Source organism: Ochotona princeps, chromosome 4 (genome assembly GCF_030435755.1).
Source record: "Ochotona princeps isolate mOchPri1 chromosome 4, mOchPri1.hap1, whole genome shotgun sequence".
Taxonomy (NCBI): Eukaryota; Metazoa; Chordata; class Mammalia; order Lagomorpha; family Ochotonidae; genus Ochotona; species Ochotona princeps.
This window is the reverse complement of record NC_080835.1, coordinates 48,475,430-48,496,522: the sequence shown is the minus strand read 5'-3', so window position 1 is coordinate 48,496,522 and position 21,093 is coordinate 48,475,430. Positions and strand designations below refer to the sequence as shown.

Here is a 21,093-nt window from a genome sequence, read left to right as displayed (position 1 = left end):
AATATTTTTCTGAAGAATAAGTAAAATATATTAAAGAATCCAGGTTAATATTCAATATCCAAAACTAGACACCTAGAGCTTACAGAGAATCTCCACATTGGGTAGTTTTATAGGAATATATTTATTCCAAGTATAGTCACTCAACTTCCTTTTATTCTCCTCATGTAATGCTATTATACCAAAATCTACAGAATCCACCACCGTCACTAAGACGATACTTTCTTACCAAGATGTCTCTTCAGAGCTCCTTTAATCTCATTATTTCTGAGGCTATAAATGAGGGGATTCAACATGGGGATCACCACCATGTAGAACACAGACACTACCTTGTTCTGGTCAGTTGAGTAGCTGGATTTGGGCATCACATAAATGAAAGTAGAGGTCCCAAAGAACAGAGTGACTGCTGTGAGGTGGGAGGTGCATGTGGAGAAGGCCTTACGACGTCCCTCAGTGGAGCGCATCTTCAGGATGGTGATGAGGATGTAGATGTAGGAGACAGCTATGACAAACACTGTGACCACAATGATGGAGCCAGCAGTAAATGAGGGGACAACTGCAGGGACACTGACATCAGAACAGGAGAGTTCAACCAAAGGGGCAAAATCACAGAAAAAGTGGTTGACTTTGTTGGGTCCACAGAAGAGTAAAGAAAAGAAAAAAAATGTGAAAGTAGAAGCATTCAGAAACCCACTTACATAAGCCATTACAAGTAATTGGACACAAACTTGTGTGGACATTTTGGTTGAATAGAGCAGTGGGTGACAAATTGCCACAAAGCGGTCATATGCCATGGTAGCTAAGAAGCTGGCATCAGATGTTCCAAAGAAAGCAGCTGAGCCAAGCTGTGTGACACATCCATGGTAAGATATTGTGCTTCTCTTCCTCAAAAAGTTCACAAGCATGTTGGGTATAACGGAAGATGAAATGCCCGTGTCAACAAAAGCCAGTTGGCTCAGTAAGAAGTACATGGGCTGATGGAGCTGAGAAGAGATTCTGATAAGAATGATGGTGCTGAGATTTCCAGATATGGTCACGAGGTAGATGCATAGGAAGAGCATGAAGAGGATGACTTGTAGGATTGGATCATCTGTTAAGCCCAGCAGGATGAACTCTGACACTGTAGTGAGGTTCTCATCCATCACGAATCTGAGATAGTAGAGGTGCTGATGAAATCAACCTGTGAAAATGATGTATCAATGGATGTAGAAACATCAAGGTTTCATTTCTATTAGTATGTGCTTGGAAGTTATTGTCAACAGATGAATCACGTGTATTTATTTTGCATTAGTATTTTCTTTTATTCTGGAGTGCCAGGGTTTATATATTCTTATTTATTGTATTGAGCTTTTCTGTATTTTAAAAACTGTTGATAGTAGAAACACCAGAAAATGGCTTTAATACTGTGTATATTTGTGTGATTTAATTTATTTTTATTTGAATGAGAGAGGAGACAGTAGTATGTTTCATGCAGTGATTTGTTCCTAAGGTGCCAGTAATAGCTGGGGTTGGTCCTAGTTGAGACCATGATTCAGGATTTCAGTGTGGATGTCCCTGATGGGGAGCTGGGAGCCAGGTCCTTGAGCCATCGCCTACTGCCTCCCTGCATGCTCATTATAGAAAACTGGAACCTGATGAGGAGGCAGAGCTCACACCATAACCACTCTACAATGGGGTACAGTACCCCACGGAACACCTAAGTACTGCACCAAACGCCGTTTCATTTAAATTTATACAATATTTCTAAATGGATTTTAATCTAGAGCTTCAAAATGTTGAGCTATAGGACAATAACAAAAGGAATGAAACAAAGGAGTTAAATGTGAAACGGGTAAAATCATTCTATGAAATGGAGATTTGAGCAATATCTCACATTTATTAAATGATTTCTAAGTTACGGCACAAGATTCAAAGTTTCAGAGCGAGTTCATTTTTAAAGGCTATGATATCATATTTAATGCTTTTATTTCCATTGTATAGGTAGAGAATTTGAATATTAAAACATTAACTAAGTTACCTAAAATTGCACAGGAAATAGTAGGCTTATACTATGAACTGCAGTCAGTCCTTGCCCTTAATAGCTATACTTTCAATGAAATTACATGCTAATTATGCCATAGTATTGTATACGTTTAATTTGGGGATAATAGCTGTAGGCCATTCAGTTTTGTGACACCCAGTGCATAACAGAGATGCCTAGTTGCATAGTTCAAAATTGCAATAATTTGTATTGAGAGGCAGAGAGATGGGAAGTGCATGCTTCTGTTGACTAGTTTGCTCTGAAATCCATGCAGTGGTCTGGGCTGAAGCTAGGACACTGGGACTTAATGGAACTGGTTGATAGGAACCCAAATGCTTGAGCTATTACCACTGCCCAACAGGGTGTGCATTAGAAGCAAGTTGGAGACAGGAAATGTCATCCAGGCACTCTGGTGTGGGGTGCTACCTTGAAATGCTAGGCTATGTGCCTACCCCAAGACCACCTTTTAAAGGAGAAATATAAGAATCAGAAATGAATTGGAAATTAAAGTTATGAATGAGGTTATCGTAAAGTTAGTAACTGTTTTTAATACTTCCTGTGAAAATAGTTTGAACATGTTTCAAATCACAAAAGAATCACTTGAAATAATTTTTTTGTCATAGCAGTCTTTTCTAACTGGAATAGTATAAAATGAAATAATGTTACCATCAACATAGTTTACTCAGCAGCCATTGTTGTGGTATAACAGGTTAAGCAGTTATGTGCAATGGTCTGGTATTCTGTAAGAGCACCAGTTCAAGTCCTGGCTATTCCACTTCTGATCCATTTCCTTGTTCATGTTGTTGGCAAAGAAAACTGAAGTGGGTCCCTTACACACACATGAGAAACTCAGATGAAGCTCCTGGCTCCTGGTTTCAGCAGCCTTTTGGGGAGTGAACTAAGATGCTCTCCCTCTTGTTGTCTCCATCTTCCTCTGTATCTCTGCCTTTCAAATAAAAAGTTTTAACAAAAAATAAACAAAGAAAAAAATGCAGTTACCTCAGTGATTTGAGACTCAGCATTTGTCTCCTTATCTTTGTCCAGAGTATTTGGAGAATATTGTATAAAGGATTCAGATCATTTGTTGAAAGAGGCTATTTGCAAAACTATTTACAAAGAATGTATAACAAAAATATTCCAAATCTCATGAATATGTGATTATAAATGACTACTGAGTTTTAATAATATCAAAGACCATTTGAAGGACTGATCTTATGGATATGAATAAATAAGAAATCTTGATAAGCTGTACAACATTTGTCTAATCAACAGTAATTTGAATGTGGAAACCTAATTCACACGAATTAAATGCTAACCAGTTATCAAATTGTATTTGCCGTGTGTTCAGCTACTTTATCAATGCAGATGCAACTTTAGATAATCTGTCTTTTCTTTTTAATGAACAAATTTTTTATCTTCTGCAATGCAGATTTAGGAGCATTGTGATACTTCTCACCCTCCCTTCCAACCCGCCCTTGTTCCTCAACCATCTTCCTACTCTATGATTTCCTTTTTTTTTGAAGAAAAAATTTAAATTTCATTTATTTTTATTGGAAAGGCAGATATGCAGGGAGCAAGAGTAATAGAGAGGAAGATCTTCCTTCTGATGGCTCACCCTGCAAACAGCCACAGTGGCTGGAGCTGAGAAAATCCAAATCATCAACCAGGATTTTCTTCAGGGTCTTACATACGGGTGCAGGGTCCCAAGGCTTTGGGCTGTCCTTGACTGCTTTCCCAGGCCACAAGCAGGGAGCTGGATGGGAAGTGGGGCCGCTGGGATTAGGACCGGTGCCCATATGGAATCCTGGCGCATTCAAGGCGAGGACTTTAGACACTATGCTATTGCGCCAGTCCCCTTCATTTTTTAAAATGATACACTTTCACTTCACAACCATTGGCTCATTACCCCAATGTTCCATAAAGATTTCAACAGCTAGCAGCTAGGAATTAAATTATATAAAAAAGAAAAACCTGTTCCTTAAGAATATACACAATAAACTAATAAAAACATGCTTTAAATTCTCTATTGAAATCAGTAAACTCAAAAATTGGTAAACTCAAAAACAAAAATCTTACCTCTGAACTAAGAATTCATTCATCTTACTAGTAATTAATTCAGAGTCATGTATTATATAGCAGCCATGCTTTTTTGTTGTTTTCTCTTGAAGTCGAGTCTCTGAAGATTCTGGAAATTCAGATGTGAATTCTAAAGCACCAGGGATCATCCTCACATCCTCCAGTGCATATGAGCAGTTTAGTTCAGACAAATACAGCTGAACTTCAAGGGTCCTGTCACTCCCCAAGGGAGTATGTATTTTTAATTTGCATGTTGTAGATTTTCATTTCATAATTATTGAGTATAATATAATAAATTATCTCAAATGTAAATATTGTTCTTTGGTTGACTTTGATATTTCAGTTTAAAGGATGTTAAATGCAACCATAAATGGCACTCATGGCTTTATCTATTCTAATTTTTAATATTAATATATGTAGGACATTCTATTCAATTTCTTGGTGATTTAGGGGTTCAGTGCCATGTTAATTTGAGTATTTTAAATACTACACTTATTTAATATATATATATATATATATACTCTTCATATCAAAATATTCAAACCAATTACCTTTTATAGTGATTTTATAAGGTTTGTTTAGTTTTATTTGAAAGTTTTATAGAGAGAAATACAGAAAAATATTGCATTTGCTGGTTCACTTCCCAAATGGTCTAAAGGCCAGAACCAAAATCAGGAGTGATTTCTAGGTCTTTTTCATGGGTGCAGAATCCCAAGGCCTCAGCCATCCTCCCTTGCTTTCCCAAGCCAAAAGCAGTGAGCTGGGTGCAGGTGAAGCAATAGCCTGGACTTGAACTGCCACCCACTTGAGAGGCTGGCACTACAAGGTGGAGGAGTATCCAATTGAGCCATTGTGCTGGTCCATCAAGTAAGTATTCTTAATGTCAATTAGATAGAATCCTTCAAAGTAAAGACAGGTTTGAATGACTTCCAGGTAAGACTTGGTCTCTTTTACTATGTACATTGAAATAATGACTTCCATTACTAGCTTATATCAGAAGATAGGTGGTAGTAGATACAATGAACTTCTGCTTAGAGAGTCTTTCTAATTATCTTGGTAATCCAAATTTACAAAATCCTGTCTCACCCATGTAACACTCCTTGTGTGTGTGTGTGTGTGTGTGTGTGTGTGTTTTACTCCTGGTAGTACTGACTTTCATTAAGGGCTTCTGTTTTTGCCAAGCACCGTGCTTTCCACAAATTCTCTCATTAAATTCATGCAATGTTTGGTATTTTGCAGATGAGTTAGTCTAGGCTTAGTTCAATTTAGTTGCATAATTGTACTTTTCTAGTGAAATTTCATCTTAAGTTTAATATTCAGGACAGACTGAATGTTAGAATGTGCATCAGGCACAACTAATGGCACCAAGGCTTAAGTGCATCCATGGCGAGGAGTCCCTTAATGTGTGGACATCTCCCTCAACACCATGCATATCTCTAAATTCAGTCTACAGTCTGTTTCTGAGGCCCAGTCTAATGGTCAGGGTCCTGATTTCCTTTCATGTGCTCATCAGAGTCAATGCTGCGATTGTTCATCCTAAATTCCTATATACTCTACTTCAAATCATCTCACATTGCAGTTGTCCTAGTGGATTTTCTTGTATATACAATACCCTCCATATGATAATAAACATAATTATTCCTTTCACTGACTTTGTTAGTATAGGAAGGTAGCTCTTACTTTCTGTACAACTTTGCAATCTAAGTAAACATAGATACTCAGATACTTGCTTCCCTGTGTCCACAGATCTCCAGGTGCCTCCCTGCTGTTGGCCTGTCCTCTGCTTTTTACTGGCATCTGCACTTTCTGTTTCAACCTGGCTGATGATTCTTCATCAGTTTAAATGTGTCCTCATCCTGTACTACCTTCTTGCCCCTCTGAAAAGGTGCCAAAGCTCTGTGATTTCTCCTGCCTCTAATCCGGGTTCTACCCACCCCCACTGATTTCCTGTATTTATTACAATAATACAGTTTTCTGAAAGCTTTATATTTGTGATTGTGAATGGTTATACCAGAGGTTCTGTGTTGCACTTTCCAGGGTATAAGGAAGCATTCAGGAGACCCAACAGACTGCTCTCTTTTCTTCTAATCCTGAAACAACAAGCAGTCCTCTTTCTTTGCATCTTTCAAAATTTTTCAGGCCTATTTGCTTCAGCTTGATGGAAACACAACTATGCCTTCAAACATATATAACATGTATCTAAAATCCTAGTGTGTTTCAGTAAGCTGGTCTGATACAAATTAAGATGCTGTTCTCACATAGGAATGTCTCCATACTTGTTTGAACAGAAAGGGTTTTCTGCAAAAGCTGTCAAAATCCCTAGTAGTAAAATGTTCTCAAATAGCCCCTGCCTCTACTCCACAGAGTAGGCACCTTAAAAGAAATCAAAATACTAAGTTTTTTATATTAATTTTTTTGTGTCCCAGATATATCCTGTATGAAGTAAGAATTAAAAAACAAAAAAGTGCATAAGGTTACTCAGAGACTTTGACACTTATAAATCACAAATTGCACAGTTTGAACTGGAGTCAACAATCTGGTATTGTCAGTCACCGTTGTTAATATATGTATTTCTCTACTATTGCTATAATAAACATCAGATTTCTACATCTGATTCTCCAGCTAGCAGAGAGACAGCAGAGAAATTGGTCAATTATGTGATTACAAGTACTTTAATAAAGTAGACTGGAATGTTATTTGCAAAATCAGGTTATAGCAGAGTTCAACACAGTGGTGTAGATGTGGTGAGTTTGATGGCTCTTAAGACCTGTCACAGTTGTGACAGATTCTATTTGTAACATGCAGCGTGATGCATCACAAAGAAGCACTTTACACACCCATGTTCAGGATTCAAAGAGAGCAAAATCAGTGATTCAAGCAAGAACAAAAGTTTCATTACGTCATTTGTTAATAAACGGATTTTTCAAACAACTCAAATTCAACATACCATATGATCCAGCAATTGCACTCCTAGGAATATATCCAGAACACTTGTTTTATGAGAAACCAACAAGCACTCCTATGCTCATAGCAGCACAATCAGTAATTGCAAAAACATGGAAACAACCAAAATGCCCATCAACAGAGGATTGGATAAGAAAGCTATGGTTCATCTACTCCATGGAATACTACTCAGCTATTAAAAAAAACAAAATGCAGTTCTTTGTGGCCAAATGGGCCAAACTGGAAACCATAATGCTAAGGGAAATGAGCCAATCACAAAAGGTTAAATACCACATGTTTGCCTTAATTTAAGATGATATGATGTTATGTATAACATGTTATGTTTTGAATGTTATATGTTGTGTATAAACTAAAATTGAAGTATAGGTGAGGTGGTCACAGAAGGTGGCTGGGAACCCGCATTTACTTTTAACATATTGGTTACTCATTACTATGTCAATTAATTCCATAATGATGTAAATTTTTGCTGATGGTATGTTGGAGCTTTCAATTGACTGGGATGATACTCTGCTGGCTCTGTCTTCAGACCAGAGAGGGTATACCTAAGAAGCCGTTGAACTTGACGGGACAATAAGATGCTGGACTCTATGTTTGGTATACGCTTGCAATGGGGAAATCTCAACTGAACTTGAGCTGTGGTTATGCAGCAAGGTGGAGGAATCCACCATGGTGGGAGGGTTTGGGGAGGGGTGGGGAGAACCCAAGTATCTATGTAACTGTGTCACATAATACAATGTAATTACTGAAGTTAAATAATAAATAATTAAAAAAAAAATAAAAAAATAAACGGATTTTTCATACATGTATTTGAACGTGCATGTATATTCACTGTGTTCCAGGAGCTGTATGAAATAGGCATCTGCAAATAGGGAGCTGTTATACCAATGTCTGGGAAATCTAGTGTTGTAGCAGAAATAGACACTGAGTATATAATTGTAACAGAAAATATAATGGTATCCTTATTTTGCTCTGCAGTTTTTGTGTTTCCCAGAGGTTTGGAGACAATACTTAGGTTCATACCTGTGGCAGAACTATCAATTACGTAGTTAAAGGAAGGAAGTATATTTTAACTAGAAGTACTGCATAGGAAACAGTCTTGATGCAGGGGCTAAACTATAAATAGGTTTAAGTTTTGAAAGAAAACCAGTCAAGAGGAAAAATTATTGAAAGTCAGGAAAGAAATCTGGGCCATATTCAGAAATAGAAGTGTATATTAAGAATTGTTGTCTTTATTCCAATAATTTGCTTATGTCGAAGAATTGTGATTAAAAGATGGAAGAAAAAAGCTATTTAGGTAGGGTTTGTGTTACTATGATTTCATTAGAAATTAAAAAATGAAAGCAAAGAAAAATTTTAAATTAACGCATATGAATATTCAAATAATTCATGGGAAATTCATATGAGATACTAAGTGTGGATTCAAATTATTTCTACACAGATAAATGACCTCTTAATTCTTCTGCCATGAAGGTTTTAAATTATCTCTGTTTTTTAACCACACTCAGTTTTCTTTCAGTATTATATTCATGCAATGCCATTATATCAAATATCACACACACACAACAAAAGCAGGAATCACAAAGAAAATACTTTCCTGCTGATCTCTTTCTTAAAGGCCCCTTTAATCTCATTATTTCTGAGGCTATAAATGAGGGGGTTCAACATGGGGATCACCACCATGTAGAACACAGATACTACCTTATTCTGGTCAGTTGAGTAGCTGGATTTGGGCATCACATAAATGAAGGTAATGGTCCCATAGAACAGAGTGACTGCTGTGAGGTGGGAGGTGCAGGTAGAGAAGGCCTTATGACGTCCCTCAGTGGAGCGCATCTTCAGGATGGTGATGAGGATGTAGATGTAGGAGACAGCTATGACAAACACTGTGACCACAATGATGGAGCCAGCAGTAAATGAGGGGACAACTGCAGGGACACTGACATCAGAACAGGAGAGTTCAACCAAAGGGGCAAAATCACAGAAAAAGTGGTTGACTTTGTTGGGTCCACAGAAGAGTAAAGAATAGAAGCATATAGTAAAAGACCAAGTGTTGAGAAAACCACCTATGTAAGCAACTGTAATTAGCTGGACACAGACTTGTGTGGACATTCTGGTTGAATAAATCAGTGGGTTGCAGATGGCCACAAATCGATCATATGCCATGGCAGCCAGAAGGAAGCACTCACTTGACCCAAAAAAAACAACTGAGCCAAGCTGGACGGCACATCCAGCGTAGGAGATTGTGTTTCTGTCCACCAGGAAGTTCACAAGCATGTTGGGTGTAACAGAAGATGAATAGCCTATGTCAGCAAAAGCCAAGTGGCTCAGAAAGAAGTACATGGGATGATGGAGCTGAGAAGAGATTCTGATAAGAATGATGGTGCTGAGATTTCCAGATATGGTCACGAGGTAAATGCATAGGAAGAGCATGAAGAGGATGACTCGTAGGATGGGGTCGTCTGTTAAGCCCAGCAGGATGAACTCTGACACTGTAGTGAGGTTCCCATCCACCCGGGAATCCATGGAACTATAAGAATGCTGGCAAAATTAACCTATGAAGAAAAGATAATGCTGAAGGATTTTTAAACATATAAATAATGGGAGTTATGGGCAAATGTGTTATTCAAGCAAAATTTGAACTTTTAACTTATACCTTTATTCTGGAGTCCAGAAGCTTATATTCTCGCAAACGTGTAACATGTCTTCCTTTATTTTTAAGGATGTTTACAGCAGAAATGTGTATTATGATAAATATTTCTAAGATGTAACTAAGTGGGCTTGAAGCTAGAGATTTATACATTTGAGGTGTATGAAAATGAAAACTGAGTAGTACCTATAACAAAAAAGAGTGTCTACATATCAGTATGTAATGGAGATGAACATGCATTGGATGATTATTAAATTAGAATCATAAGATTGAAAATCATATTGGTGCAAGTTTTTGGCTTGGTCGTTAAGGTGATGATAAGAATATGTGGATTGCTCATTGAAATGCCTGAATTCAGTTCCCCGCTCCAGCTGCAATTCCAGGTTCTCTCTCGTGCAGACCCTGAGCAGCAGCTGTAAAGGTTCAAGCAGTGTGGTTCCTATTATCCTATGGGAGATCTGGATTGAGTTTCACTTACTGCAGCAAGGAACCAGCAGATTGCAGTTGATTACTCCCTTTTTCTGTCTCTTTCCCCCCCATGAATGGAAAATAATACATATAAATATAGCTATGATCCATTTTGACTTTTCTTAAAATAACATTGTTCTTTAAGTAACTTATCTAAGATTACACAGTAATTGGTAGTATTAGAAGAAGAATCACAGTCAAGTAGGCACAATTCAGCCCATTTATTCAGTAACTGTGCTGTACATGAAATATAAGGAATAGTTACAGAGAGGCTGCATGTTCTTGCAAATGGGAGATAGCTGGTTTGGCCTTTCATTTTTCTGTGTGGTGAAATATTACAAGGTTCCCATTTGGTTATGTAGTTAACTAACCAAGTCAGCTAACTTTAAAAAGAGAAGTATCAGTTGTCATAAAACAAGACATTAGAAAGGGATTAGGGTTATAAATGAAATTGCTTGCTATCAATTGATTATTTTTAGCATTTTCTATGAAAATATTTCTTTATTTAAAATATCAGTATAACCACATGCCAAACATGTGACTGGCATTTATTCATAGTTGACAAATTTTCTTGACATATATCAGATATTAGTATTTTATTATTTCAGTATTAAGGAATGAAACATTATTTTAAACATAAGGCTGAATACAATTTCAGCCTAACACATTGTTTCCCCAGGACCTTTTAGTTTATGACCAGGTTGATATTTATATCCAGAGTTTAATTGCTTTATATTCTTGTCTTTATGACTGTAATGCTAAGCACATACAAAAAGTAGGTCTCCCAGAAGATAATTACAATAGTTAGGTTACTAACAAAATCATTTCACATCTTACGAATATATTAGCATGACAGCTGAATACTTACTTTAGATAGTACAGGCCATCGTTCTGTTCTTCTGCGTAGACATATGAGAAATCTTGGTCAATTGAATTGTGTCTGTTTATTCACGGTAACTTTTATGGTAGAAAATTAAGTTAAAGCAGGTAAGGTCACTTGCCAACTAATCTCTGATAATATTTGCCCTGATTCTGATCTATGGCTGGTGAATACAGATACAACTTGAAAGAAAAAGGTATAATCGGATGATTAATGAAGTCAGTAAACAAAATAGACTCACAGAGGCCTAATATTACCTCTTAATAGAAGAGATTGCTCTCTTCATGGAGTAAGGAATTCTGAAGTCATTATTATAATACAGCCCGGCTATGTTCTATTATAGTTTTCCTTTGGGGACAAATCTCTGAGGATTCTAGAAATTCAAATGTGAATTCTAAAGCACCAGTGATCATTATCATATTCTGGAGGACACATTCAATGGTTCAGTTAAGTTCACAAAAACACGACCTTCAAGGGTCCTGTCAATTCTCAAGTGATCAGTTTCCTGTTTTACATTGTTGACACATTTTCACTGCATAGTCATTAAGAATATATTATAATAAATTGTTTCAAGCAAATATTAGTTTTTGTTCACATAGGTATTTCAGACTAAAGATCACTAAACACTAAACTGTTGTTTGTACAACTCTATACATTTTTCAATTTAGGCCCATTCTCATCCATCTATTCAGCCTAACCCATTTTTTTGGTCCCATGGAGCAATGAAATTGTGTTAGTTAGCTGTGTTTTTATTGTACAGGTTTGTTCAGGTTTTCTCTTTTCCAACCTGTTTTTTTTTTAATTATTCAGATCAAGTAAATTCTGTACATTCAAGTCCTGTTTGACAACAGTCTATCATTCTCTCCCCCGTCTCTGTCCTCTGCTATGGAATCCATCCAAAGCAGCTAGTTTGGAGCCCAGCTAGTATATCCAGTTTTGAATTTGGTCTGAATCCCACTGATTGTTTTTGTAAATCTAGTTAATTTGCTCTAATGTTCCACTTTCTTAATTTCATAAAAGAAAAGTGGTGCTTCCTTATGCAGCATATTTGATGACTGCTTCAAAATCACATTACGTATTTCCCGCATCTGACTCATTTGTGCATTGGTATTTGTTGTCTTTTCTCATCTGAGTTGTGATCTTCTTGGATTTCAGAATATAACAAAAAATTTTCATTTTATTATGAACATTTTGTTGATCATATCACAAATCTCTGGATCATTTCCCATCTCTTATTAGTGGGCAGTCCTCCTGTTTCTGTCCTTCACGATGCTTGCAAAAGGTGTGAGTATATTCTGCTTCCTACTGGGTGTACTGACTCCAATCTGTCAGAGTGGAGTGATGAACAACTCCTGCTTTCCAGATGAAGTAGAGGCTCACCACCACCCTGCCATGTTGACTACATGCTAGTATATGTCTCCTTGCTTCTGGCTTAACGTTGTTCACTGGTGGATTCTACCACCATTACAAGAGGGAAGGAATGGTTGGAAGGTTCTTGTAATGAAGGCATGAGCTCAGCTGTCCTCTGTGCCCAAGGGAAGGGAGCAGCAATCTAGTCCCATCTAACAGCATCTCATTATATCTTGTTGTTTCCAGACAACAGGGAGATTCATTTCTGTGGTGAACCCCACTAACAGTAGGTAGGATAGTGGGAGGAATAGTGGAGTTATGATCAACTCCTTGACTGGCTACACTGAAGGTGGAGCAGAAGTGGTTACCATTTTCCCTTGTCATTTGTGTGACATTGGATGGGTATTGTCAAAAGTTTCCTCTTCTGTTCATACCACCCTTTTCTCAGTGTTTTTTCCTAGGAATGTCAGGCTTGTATTGGAGTGTCTTTTTCATTGTTAAAGAAATCTGGGGGCCAACAAAGTGGTTCCTTGGCCAAATTTCTAGCTATATGTGCTGGCATCCCATATGGGTGCCATTTCATGTCCTAGCTGCTGCACTTTCCATCCAGCTCCTTGCTTTTAGCCTGGGAAAGCAGCAGAGAATGTCTCAAGCTTTTGGGACCCAGTACCTCCATGAGACACTTTGGGGAAGCTCCTGGCTCCTGGTTTCAGATTAGCTAACTCTGGTCATTGTGGTCCCTTGGAGAGTGAGCCAATAGTTGGAAGATATTTCTCTGTGTTTCTCCTTCTCTCTATAGATCATCCATTCCAATAAAATATTCAAATCTTTATTTTTTTGGAGATGATTAATTTTATTTAATAGAACTGTGGAAAATGGAACCCTGAGAAGTGAAATAGTTTGTCTAAGACCACTCAGGAAGGTATGAGATGTTTCACTTGAGCTTTTTGACCTAGGAAATCTGAGAAGTCTGATATGAAAAAAGAAAGGGAGACTGGGAAATATCAATGGATAGACCAGGTATGGTGAAAGTAAACCAGGTCAGGCCTTTTGGACTGGAAAGGGGGCGGGGGGAGATACAGATAGATAGATAGAGAGAGACAGAAAGAGAAAGATAAAGTTTGGATTGGGAAGTAAATTGAATCCAGTGAAGCAAGATCTAGAATACCAAGCTATGTCCATTAGGTTCATTCTTTAGCACTTTGATTTATTGTTGTTTCTAGTTGTAATGTGAATTAATTATGGGTAGAGTTAAAATAATAAGATAATCAGTCAACAGTCAATGATTTTTATTGTGTTTCTCCATTATAAAAGTGATATATATTCATTACAAACATTTTAGAAAATGTAAAATAAAATTGACTTTAGAGTCAGTTCCTGAAAGAACTGTAATGGGTAGTTGGGAACTTGAGTTTTCAGTCTTATTTCTTTCCCTTCAATATAGTTGGGTTCTTTGATTTCCATCTCTGACTGTACTGTGGATAATTTTTCATAAGATTTCTACTGAATATCATAGGATGTATTTTTGTTTTTCTTTATTTCCTTTTTAATTTCTAATCTTTTATTTATATTTATTATTATTATCATTTTTTGATACAGTTCCATAGGCCCCTGGGATTTCCCATTTCCCCTCCCCAATTTCCACCCTCACTGAGTTCCTCTATATCATTCCTAAAGTATAGTTCTTCATACAGAGTCATATGTCCATTTTTGTGGGCATGGACAATGGAAGAGAGTCCAGCATCCTATTGTCATACACTAAACAGTTTAATTGGGAGTCCACCTTTAGTCTGAAAGTGCAGATGCATACTGCATTGATACCTCACATCTGTATATGTTAGTCTCCATTTCACAGTTACTATCCATCCTCTTAAATGAAAAGTACAATACAAAATCAACAGTAGGAAGAAAACTAGAAATTTACAACACCATGAAGTTAAATTTCATGCTACTGAATGAATAATGTGTTCTTGAAGAAATGTAAAAGAAAATTAAGAACCTTCTTGAAGAAAATGATGCTACTGTATGATCTATGAATCATGAAAGAATTTAATCAGAAGAAAGTGTTTTTGAAGAGATGAAACTAACAATGAAAAAAATCAAAATCCATATGATATAGTTTCCACTGATTTTTGTTGGTGAAATGTGTCTCCTGTAGGCAACAGATAGATAGGATTTGTTTTTTAATCCAGTCTACTAATCTATGACATTTGATTCAGTTAAGCCATTTACATTCAAGGTTAATATGTATGGGTGGTAATTTGGTCATGTCCTTTTAGCAATGGGTTGTTCATTGATTTAGTCTTCTGTTGTCATTTTACTGGAATGTTCTGCCCATTTGCCTTTGGTTTTGGTGGACACTATTCCTTTTCTCTGTCAGGAGAACATCTTTAAGTAGCATTGGTAGGGCAGGTTTGAAAGAGGCAAATTCTTTTAGCTTTTCCTGACTGTGGAAGAATTTTATTTCATTTTCAAAGACAAAGGAAGCTTTGCTGGATATGTTATCCTGGGCTGATAATTTTTTTGCTTTTAGAATCTGGAATGTGTCGCTCCAATTCTCTTCTGGCCTGTAGAGTTTCCTGTGAGAGTTCTCTTGTGAGTGTAATTTGCATTCCTTTATATGTCAGTTAATTCTTTCCATGTGCCCATTGGAGGATCTTTTCCTTATGTTTGATTGAAGAATACTTGATGACCATGTGTTGTGGTGAGGATTGCTTTTGGTCAAGCCTGTTGGGAGTTGTGTGCCCCTCCTGGATGTTGTTTCCCAATTCTTTCTCTAGGTTAGAGACATTTTTCCTTATTATTTCATTGAATACACCTTTAATCCCAGTTTCTCTTTCTGCACCTTCTGGGACTCCTATAACTCTTCTATTTGGCCTTCGTAATAGTGTCCTTCAATTCTTGAATACTTTTTTTTAGCTTGACGCAGCTCTGCTTCCAGCTTTTTGTTTGTTTCTCCTAGTAAGGGGAATTATCTTCTAATTTTGAGATTCTTCTGCCTCCTTCATTCTATTTTGGAGACTCTCCACTGTACTTTTAATATGCTCCCCTGTATTCTTTCTTTCTGATATATCAGCTTTCATTTGATTCATTTCCGGTGTGAGATATTGGTTGGATCCTTGAACTCCTGCTTTACATGCTTCTCGTTGACAGGAAGGTTTATAACCAGTGTTTTGAATTCTGTATCCCCCATTTTATTGATGTCTTTCTCAGTTAACTCTGAGCTTGGCAAAGGGCTTTGCTCCTTTGCAGGGGAGTGTTCAACAGTATTGATTGTGCCTCTGTTTCTTCTCTTGCTCTTATTTGTTGTACTTCTGGTTATCAGATTCTTCTCCTTGGGACAGGTTTCTAAGCTGTTTCACCCACAGATCTATAGTTTGATTTTACTTATTGCAATTGACACATGGCTCTTTGTTTGAAGTCAGAGGTGCAAAAACCTCCAGCAAGTTCCAGGCCATGATTTTATGTTAGATTTCCACCAATGGTCAGCGTAGCCCCAGCTCCTGGCTCACCAGTCTCCACCTCCTGTGATACCACGCTGAGGCTGTACCATTGCCTGTACAACCTTTCTTCCACTTCAGGTTGGAGCAGGTCCCAAGATTAGTGAGATATTAGGTGTTCTGTCTAGCTACGTTGTTGTTGGTGCTGATCCTGCCAGAACCTGTTGGCCATTAAATCTCAGGGCTACTCAGACCTATTTTGACCCATAGAATGCAATAGTCATAATTATTTTCCCTGTGGGACCATGCAATGCCCTGAGCTTGGGAGATTCCACCAAGCTGTGAGCCTGCACAGCACAATGTTGTCCCCTGTAGTCTGTTGTTCCTCATGTCCTAAGTCCCAGAACTGTGTACCTTCCTTTCTTCACTCAAAGTGTTTATCCCATTGGTAGCTGTGTACATTCAGGGTTATTTCCGTGGGTAGGAGTTGTATGAGGGAAGTTTTATGATGGGTGGTGTTACCTCCTCTCTATGGATCTAGAAAGACATGCTTTCAAACATTTTTTTAAAAAAAGTATCGAGCTGCTTATTTATTTTACTTGAACTGACTCATTGAAGACAGATTTAAGTACCAGTTTCACATGTGGATATCCATATACATTGAATAGAAAGGGTCTACTAGAAATAAATATAGCAGAGATAAAATCCCCTGGGTTTTTGTTTTTGTTTTTGTTTTTTTTCCTTGTTGATTTTTTTAAAATTAATATTTAGCATTATGTGACAGTTTCTTAGGTTTTTGGAATCCCCCTCCCCCTCCCCCTTCCCTCCCCCCTGGTGGATTCCTCCACCTTGATGCAGCATTACAGTTCAAATTCAATCAAGATTCCTCCATGCAAACATATATTAAGCATGGAGTCCAGCTACTTATTGTCCAGATGGGTTGAACAGTTTCTTGGGGAGACCATTTCTGGTCCGAAGTCAGAGCTGGTATAATATCATCACAGTCAATTAAGAGTCCCAATATAACATCAACAGCAATTTGCAACATTATGGAATTGACATAGTTTTGAGTAACCAGTATGTTAAAAAAAAAAAAAAGAACAAAATAACAAAAAACAAGTCCTAACCACAACCTATGATTAGCTCATTGACATCTCAATTTTAGTTTATATACAGGACCGGACCGGCTGCTATATACCTTGAAAAGGCTATAGGGTACCATTCAGCTGTCTCATATCTATTTCATTTTAGTATTTAGCCATTTGTTGTGTTGAAGTATAATTTTGTTGATCTTGGCAGATTTTGGGATAATCTAGACTGGCTTGTAACTCTAACAAGATATTTGTCGACATTTAATGTGCAGAACATTTTTTTTTGGGGGGGGGTGCAGGAAAATCCTCAACACCATGGTGAGGAGTGACTCATCTTTGTGTCCCACCCAGCAAGGCATGAGCCAATCCATGCCAGCTCTTTCCTGTCAGATTTCAAGTTCTACTTTCTGTTGTTTGTCTATTTATTTTAGGTTTTTTTTTTTTTTTTTTTTTTTTTTTTTTTTTTTTTAGTTTGTATGATTGTTTGCTGTGAGGGGTTTTCGAAGCGATCCCGATGGTCACTGCGAGGGAGGGCGGTGGTCCAGAGGTGGAGCCAGGCTCGGACCAGAGAAAGCTCTCCTCCCTGGTCCCGAAGGACATTAATTGTTCTTCTGTGTCTGCTGACCGCTCAGGGCTTCTGGTTGTCTTTCCGATGACGTTGGTTTCTGCGCGGTAGTGTTTGGACTTCTTCCATCCCCTGCAGAAGCTCCGGTTGGGGGTGGGTGACCTCAGAGTACTCAGCCTCCGAGGGCATCCAATTCCCTGTGGCCTCCTTGGCAGTTGGGGTATAGTCCTTGTTGCTCGTATTAATAGTTTGTGGTGAAGGTCTGGGAGTCTTCATGGTTGAATCCCCTGGTTTTGAAGTATTCTTCGGTAGTTCTCACTACAACTCTTCACCAAGTACATGACTTAAATGAAGTCACAATGATGATCAGATACAGTGACTTTGGCTTCTAGAGTAACTGTCATGTGCCTCAGTTGCATCCTTTATAAAGTAATAGCTGAGGAAAAACATTATTGGAGTATTTTAATAATGTATTGAATTAATTCCCTCTTCAAAGATTTACTGATTTTAATTAGAAAGGTAAATATACAAAGAGAAAGATACAGAGAGAAAGATCTTCCATTTGCTGGTTCTCTCCCACAATCGCCAGGTTTCCCACATGGGTGCAGGGTGCTAAGGCTTTGAACCATCCTCGACTTCTTTCCCAGGCCACAAACAGGGAGCTGGAAGAGAAATGGATCAGCTGGGACACAAACTGACTTTCGTATGGCATCCTGGTGCATGCAAAGCTTTGATTTAACCAGCAGGCTATTGCACCAGGTCCAGAATTTTAAAATTCTTGTGAATCAGTGTGAATAGTGCTCAGAAAGCAGTCAGGAGTCTCACTAGCAGTTGTTTATAACACACTTAAAGCTTTACCATTGTTTCTACTGTTCTATTGCTGCTAACCTTGACTTTAGCTTGCAGTTGCACATTTTTTGAACACAAAGGAGCAAGTTATTTGATTGCGCATGATGGCAGATATTTAAATAAAGTAGGTAGGAACAGGGGCCAGTGTTGTGTTGTAGCAAAACTGACATCCCATATGGTACCAGTTCATGGATCAGTGGTCCCTCTTCTGTTCGAGCTCCAGGCTAGGATGGTCTAAGTGTTTAGGCCTCTACGCCTGCATGGGAGAGCTGGATAACTTTCAGGCTCCTGGAATCAGCGTGGACTAGACTTCCACATTGTGGCTATTTGGATAGTGAACCAGTAGATGAAAGATCTCTCTGTCTTTCCTTCTCTCTGTAACATTCTTCATTTCTTTCTCTTTCTCACCTTTTCTGTTGTCTTTCTGTTTTTGTATTATAAACTAGTGTTTTTCTCTAAAATATACCAAAATAAATCTGTGAATCAAATAAATAAATTACTTTTTAATAAAGGAGTTTAAAATCCACGGATTCATTCCCCAGGTGGCTGCAAAGGCTAGGGCTTTGCTAGGATGAAGTCAGGAACCCAGATTTTCCTCTGTGTCTTCTGCAAGGGCTCAAGCAGTAGGGCCATCTTCCGTTCCTTTCCCAGATGTATTAGTAGGGAGGTGGATGAGCGGGGGAATAGCCAGGACTTGAACTGCTCCATAAATAGGGTGCTGATGCTGCAGGGGAATGCTTAACCTTTACCATAGCACAGAGATAAAGATAAGTTAAAACACAATTTAAGATAGGCAGTTATACTTTATGCTAATCTGAATCATTAAAAACATTTCTCAACAATCCTCAGATTCATGTGGTATTATTACAAGCAGAACAGATTGAATGTAGTTCATAGACTATATTCTAAGAATATAATACTTATACAATACTTTGAGATGGAGGATAACATTGTGGAGTGTCAATTGAGCCACTTTGTGTGACCCCAAAACTACATAACTAAGGGCTGGTTTGTAAAGTGCACTTCCAGTCCCAGTTAATGCTGATGTGCTAATGTTCCCCTTTACTGCACAAGCAGCAGAATGTGACCCAAGTACCAAGTACTGGCACCATTTTAAAAGACCTCAACAGGATTTATGCCTCCTGACTTGGGCCTGGCCCAAACCTGGTTATTGCAGACACTTGAGAAATAAACCAGCAGATGAAACGAGTTTGTGAGTACTACTGTGCTCTCTCTCTCTCTCTGTGTGTATATATATATAGTATATATATATACACACATATATATAATATATATATGAAATGTTACTGTCTTCATGTAAATGAATATCTCTTCTAAAATGCTTAAATTTCCTTAGGGCCAATGGAGTTGAAGTGAAAATATGTATGGTTTTTTAAAAACCTTGGTTATATTTGTAGCATGACCTGACAAAATATTAAATAACAAATGGTAGGTGTGCACCTGATCAATGGTCAGGATCCAAAGTCAGTGTAAATGGTGATACAAGCAGGAGGGAAAGTTTTCACTAGTCATCATCATTTTGTTATTCATATCAGATGCACATTTCTACTCATGATGATGTAGGAACTGTGTGAAAATGAGAAATTTGAAGTTCTTGTACCTATCTACAATGAAGGTTCCAGAATTGTGGTGGGGACAAACACTGATTATGTGAACTTAGTTTCACTGAGGGTTTAAAGAACATATCTACAACATTATAAAGGGATAAAGGTATCTCTGAATTGGTCTGGAGCTTGAAGAAGGTTTCTAGGAGGATGAGAAAAGAAACACTTATTTTGGAATCTGTAGCATAAGAGGTGTTACCATGCAGTGTAATACCGCAGTGATGAAGTGATAATCAGAGTGTGCCTGTTTACTGTTTTCAAAGATCCATTGATTGGTTATAACTTTGGTGCTTTGAAGAAAAAACTGAGAGATGTGAAGAAAATGGCCATATTTGGCAAGGTTTAGGATACTTCTAAGAATTTTTGCTTTGTTCACTGATTTAGTCTTCTGTTGTCATTTTACTGGGATGTTCTTCCCGATTGCCTTTGGTTTTGGTGGGTGCTATTCCTCTTTTCTGTCAAGAAAACTTCTTGAAGTATCATTTGTAGGGCAGGTTTGGAAGAGGCAAATTCTTTTAGCTTTTCCTGACTGTGGAAGAATTTTATTTCATTTTCAAAGACAAAAGAAAGTTTTGCTGGGTATGTTATCCTAGGCCGACAATTTTTTTCTTTTAGAATCTGGAATATGTCACTCCATTCTCTTCTTGCCTGTAGAGTTTCCTGTGAGAGGTCTCCTGTGAGCTTAATTGGCATTCCTGTTATATGTAGACTCGTAGATCATGCAGTGGCATCATTTTCTTCAAGAAGGTTCTTGATTTTCATTTCTTCAGCTACACATTAGTCATTTAATAGCATGTTATTTAACTTCTTGATGTTAATTTCTTTCTTCTCCCGGATGTTGATTTTGTTTTGTGGCTCTTCATTTAAGGGGATGTATAGTAGCTGTGTAATAGAGACTGCCATATCTAGTAACATGTTATTTAACATCAGGCATTGTAAATTTCTATTTTTCTTTTTATTGTTGATTTTGTATTATGACTTTTCATTTTAGGGGATGTACAGTAGTTGTGTAATGGAGACTGTCATATCTAGTAACATGTCATTTAACTTCATGGCATTGTAAATTTCTTCTTTTCTTTCTATTGTTGATTTTGAATCATGACTTTTCATTTAAGGAGATG

The 21,093-nt window shown here is 37.6% G+C and overlaps 2 protein-coding genes across 2 annotated transcripts; both read right to left on the bottom strand.

The window, feature by feature from the left end:
* Nucleotides 1-206: 206 nt before the first annotated feature.
* On the bottom strand, nucleotides 207-1,145 carry LOC131480198 (olfactory receptor 5P6-like). Its single transcript, XM_058663440.1, has one exon. The coding sequence runs from the start codon at nucleotides 1,137-1,139 to the stop codon at nucleotides 207-209; it is 933 nt and encodes a 310-aa protein (XP_058519423.1). The 5' UTR covers nucleotides 1,140-1,145.
* A 7,487-nt stretch (nucleotides 1,146-8,632) lies between these two features.
* LOC131479989 (olfactory receptor 5P6) lies at nucleotides 8,633-9,580 on the bottom strand. Its single transcript, XM_058662286.1, has one exon. The coding sequence runs from the start codon at nucleotides 9,578-9,580 to the stop codon at nucleotides 8,633-8,635; it is 948 nt and encodes a 315-aa protein (XP_058518269.1).
* Nucleotides 9,581-21,093: the final 11,513 nt, after the last annotated feature.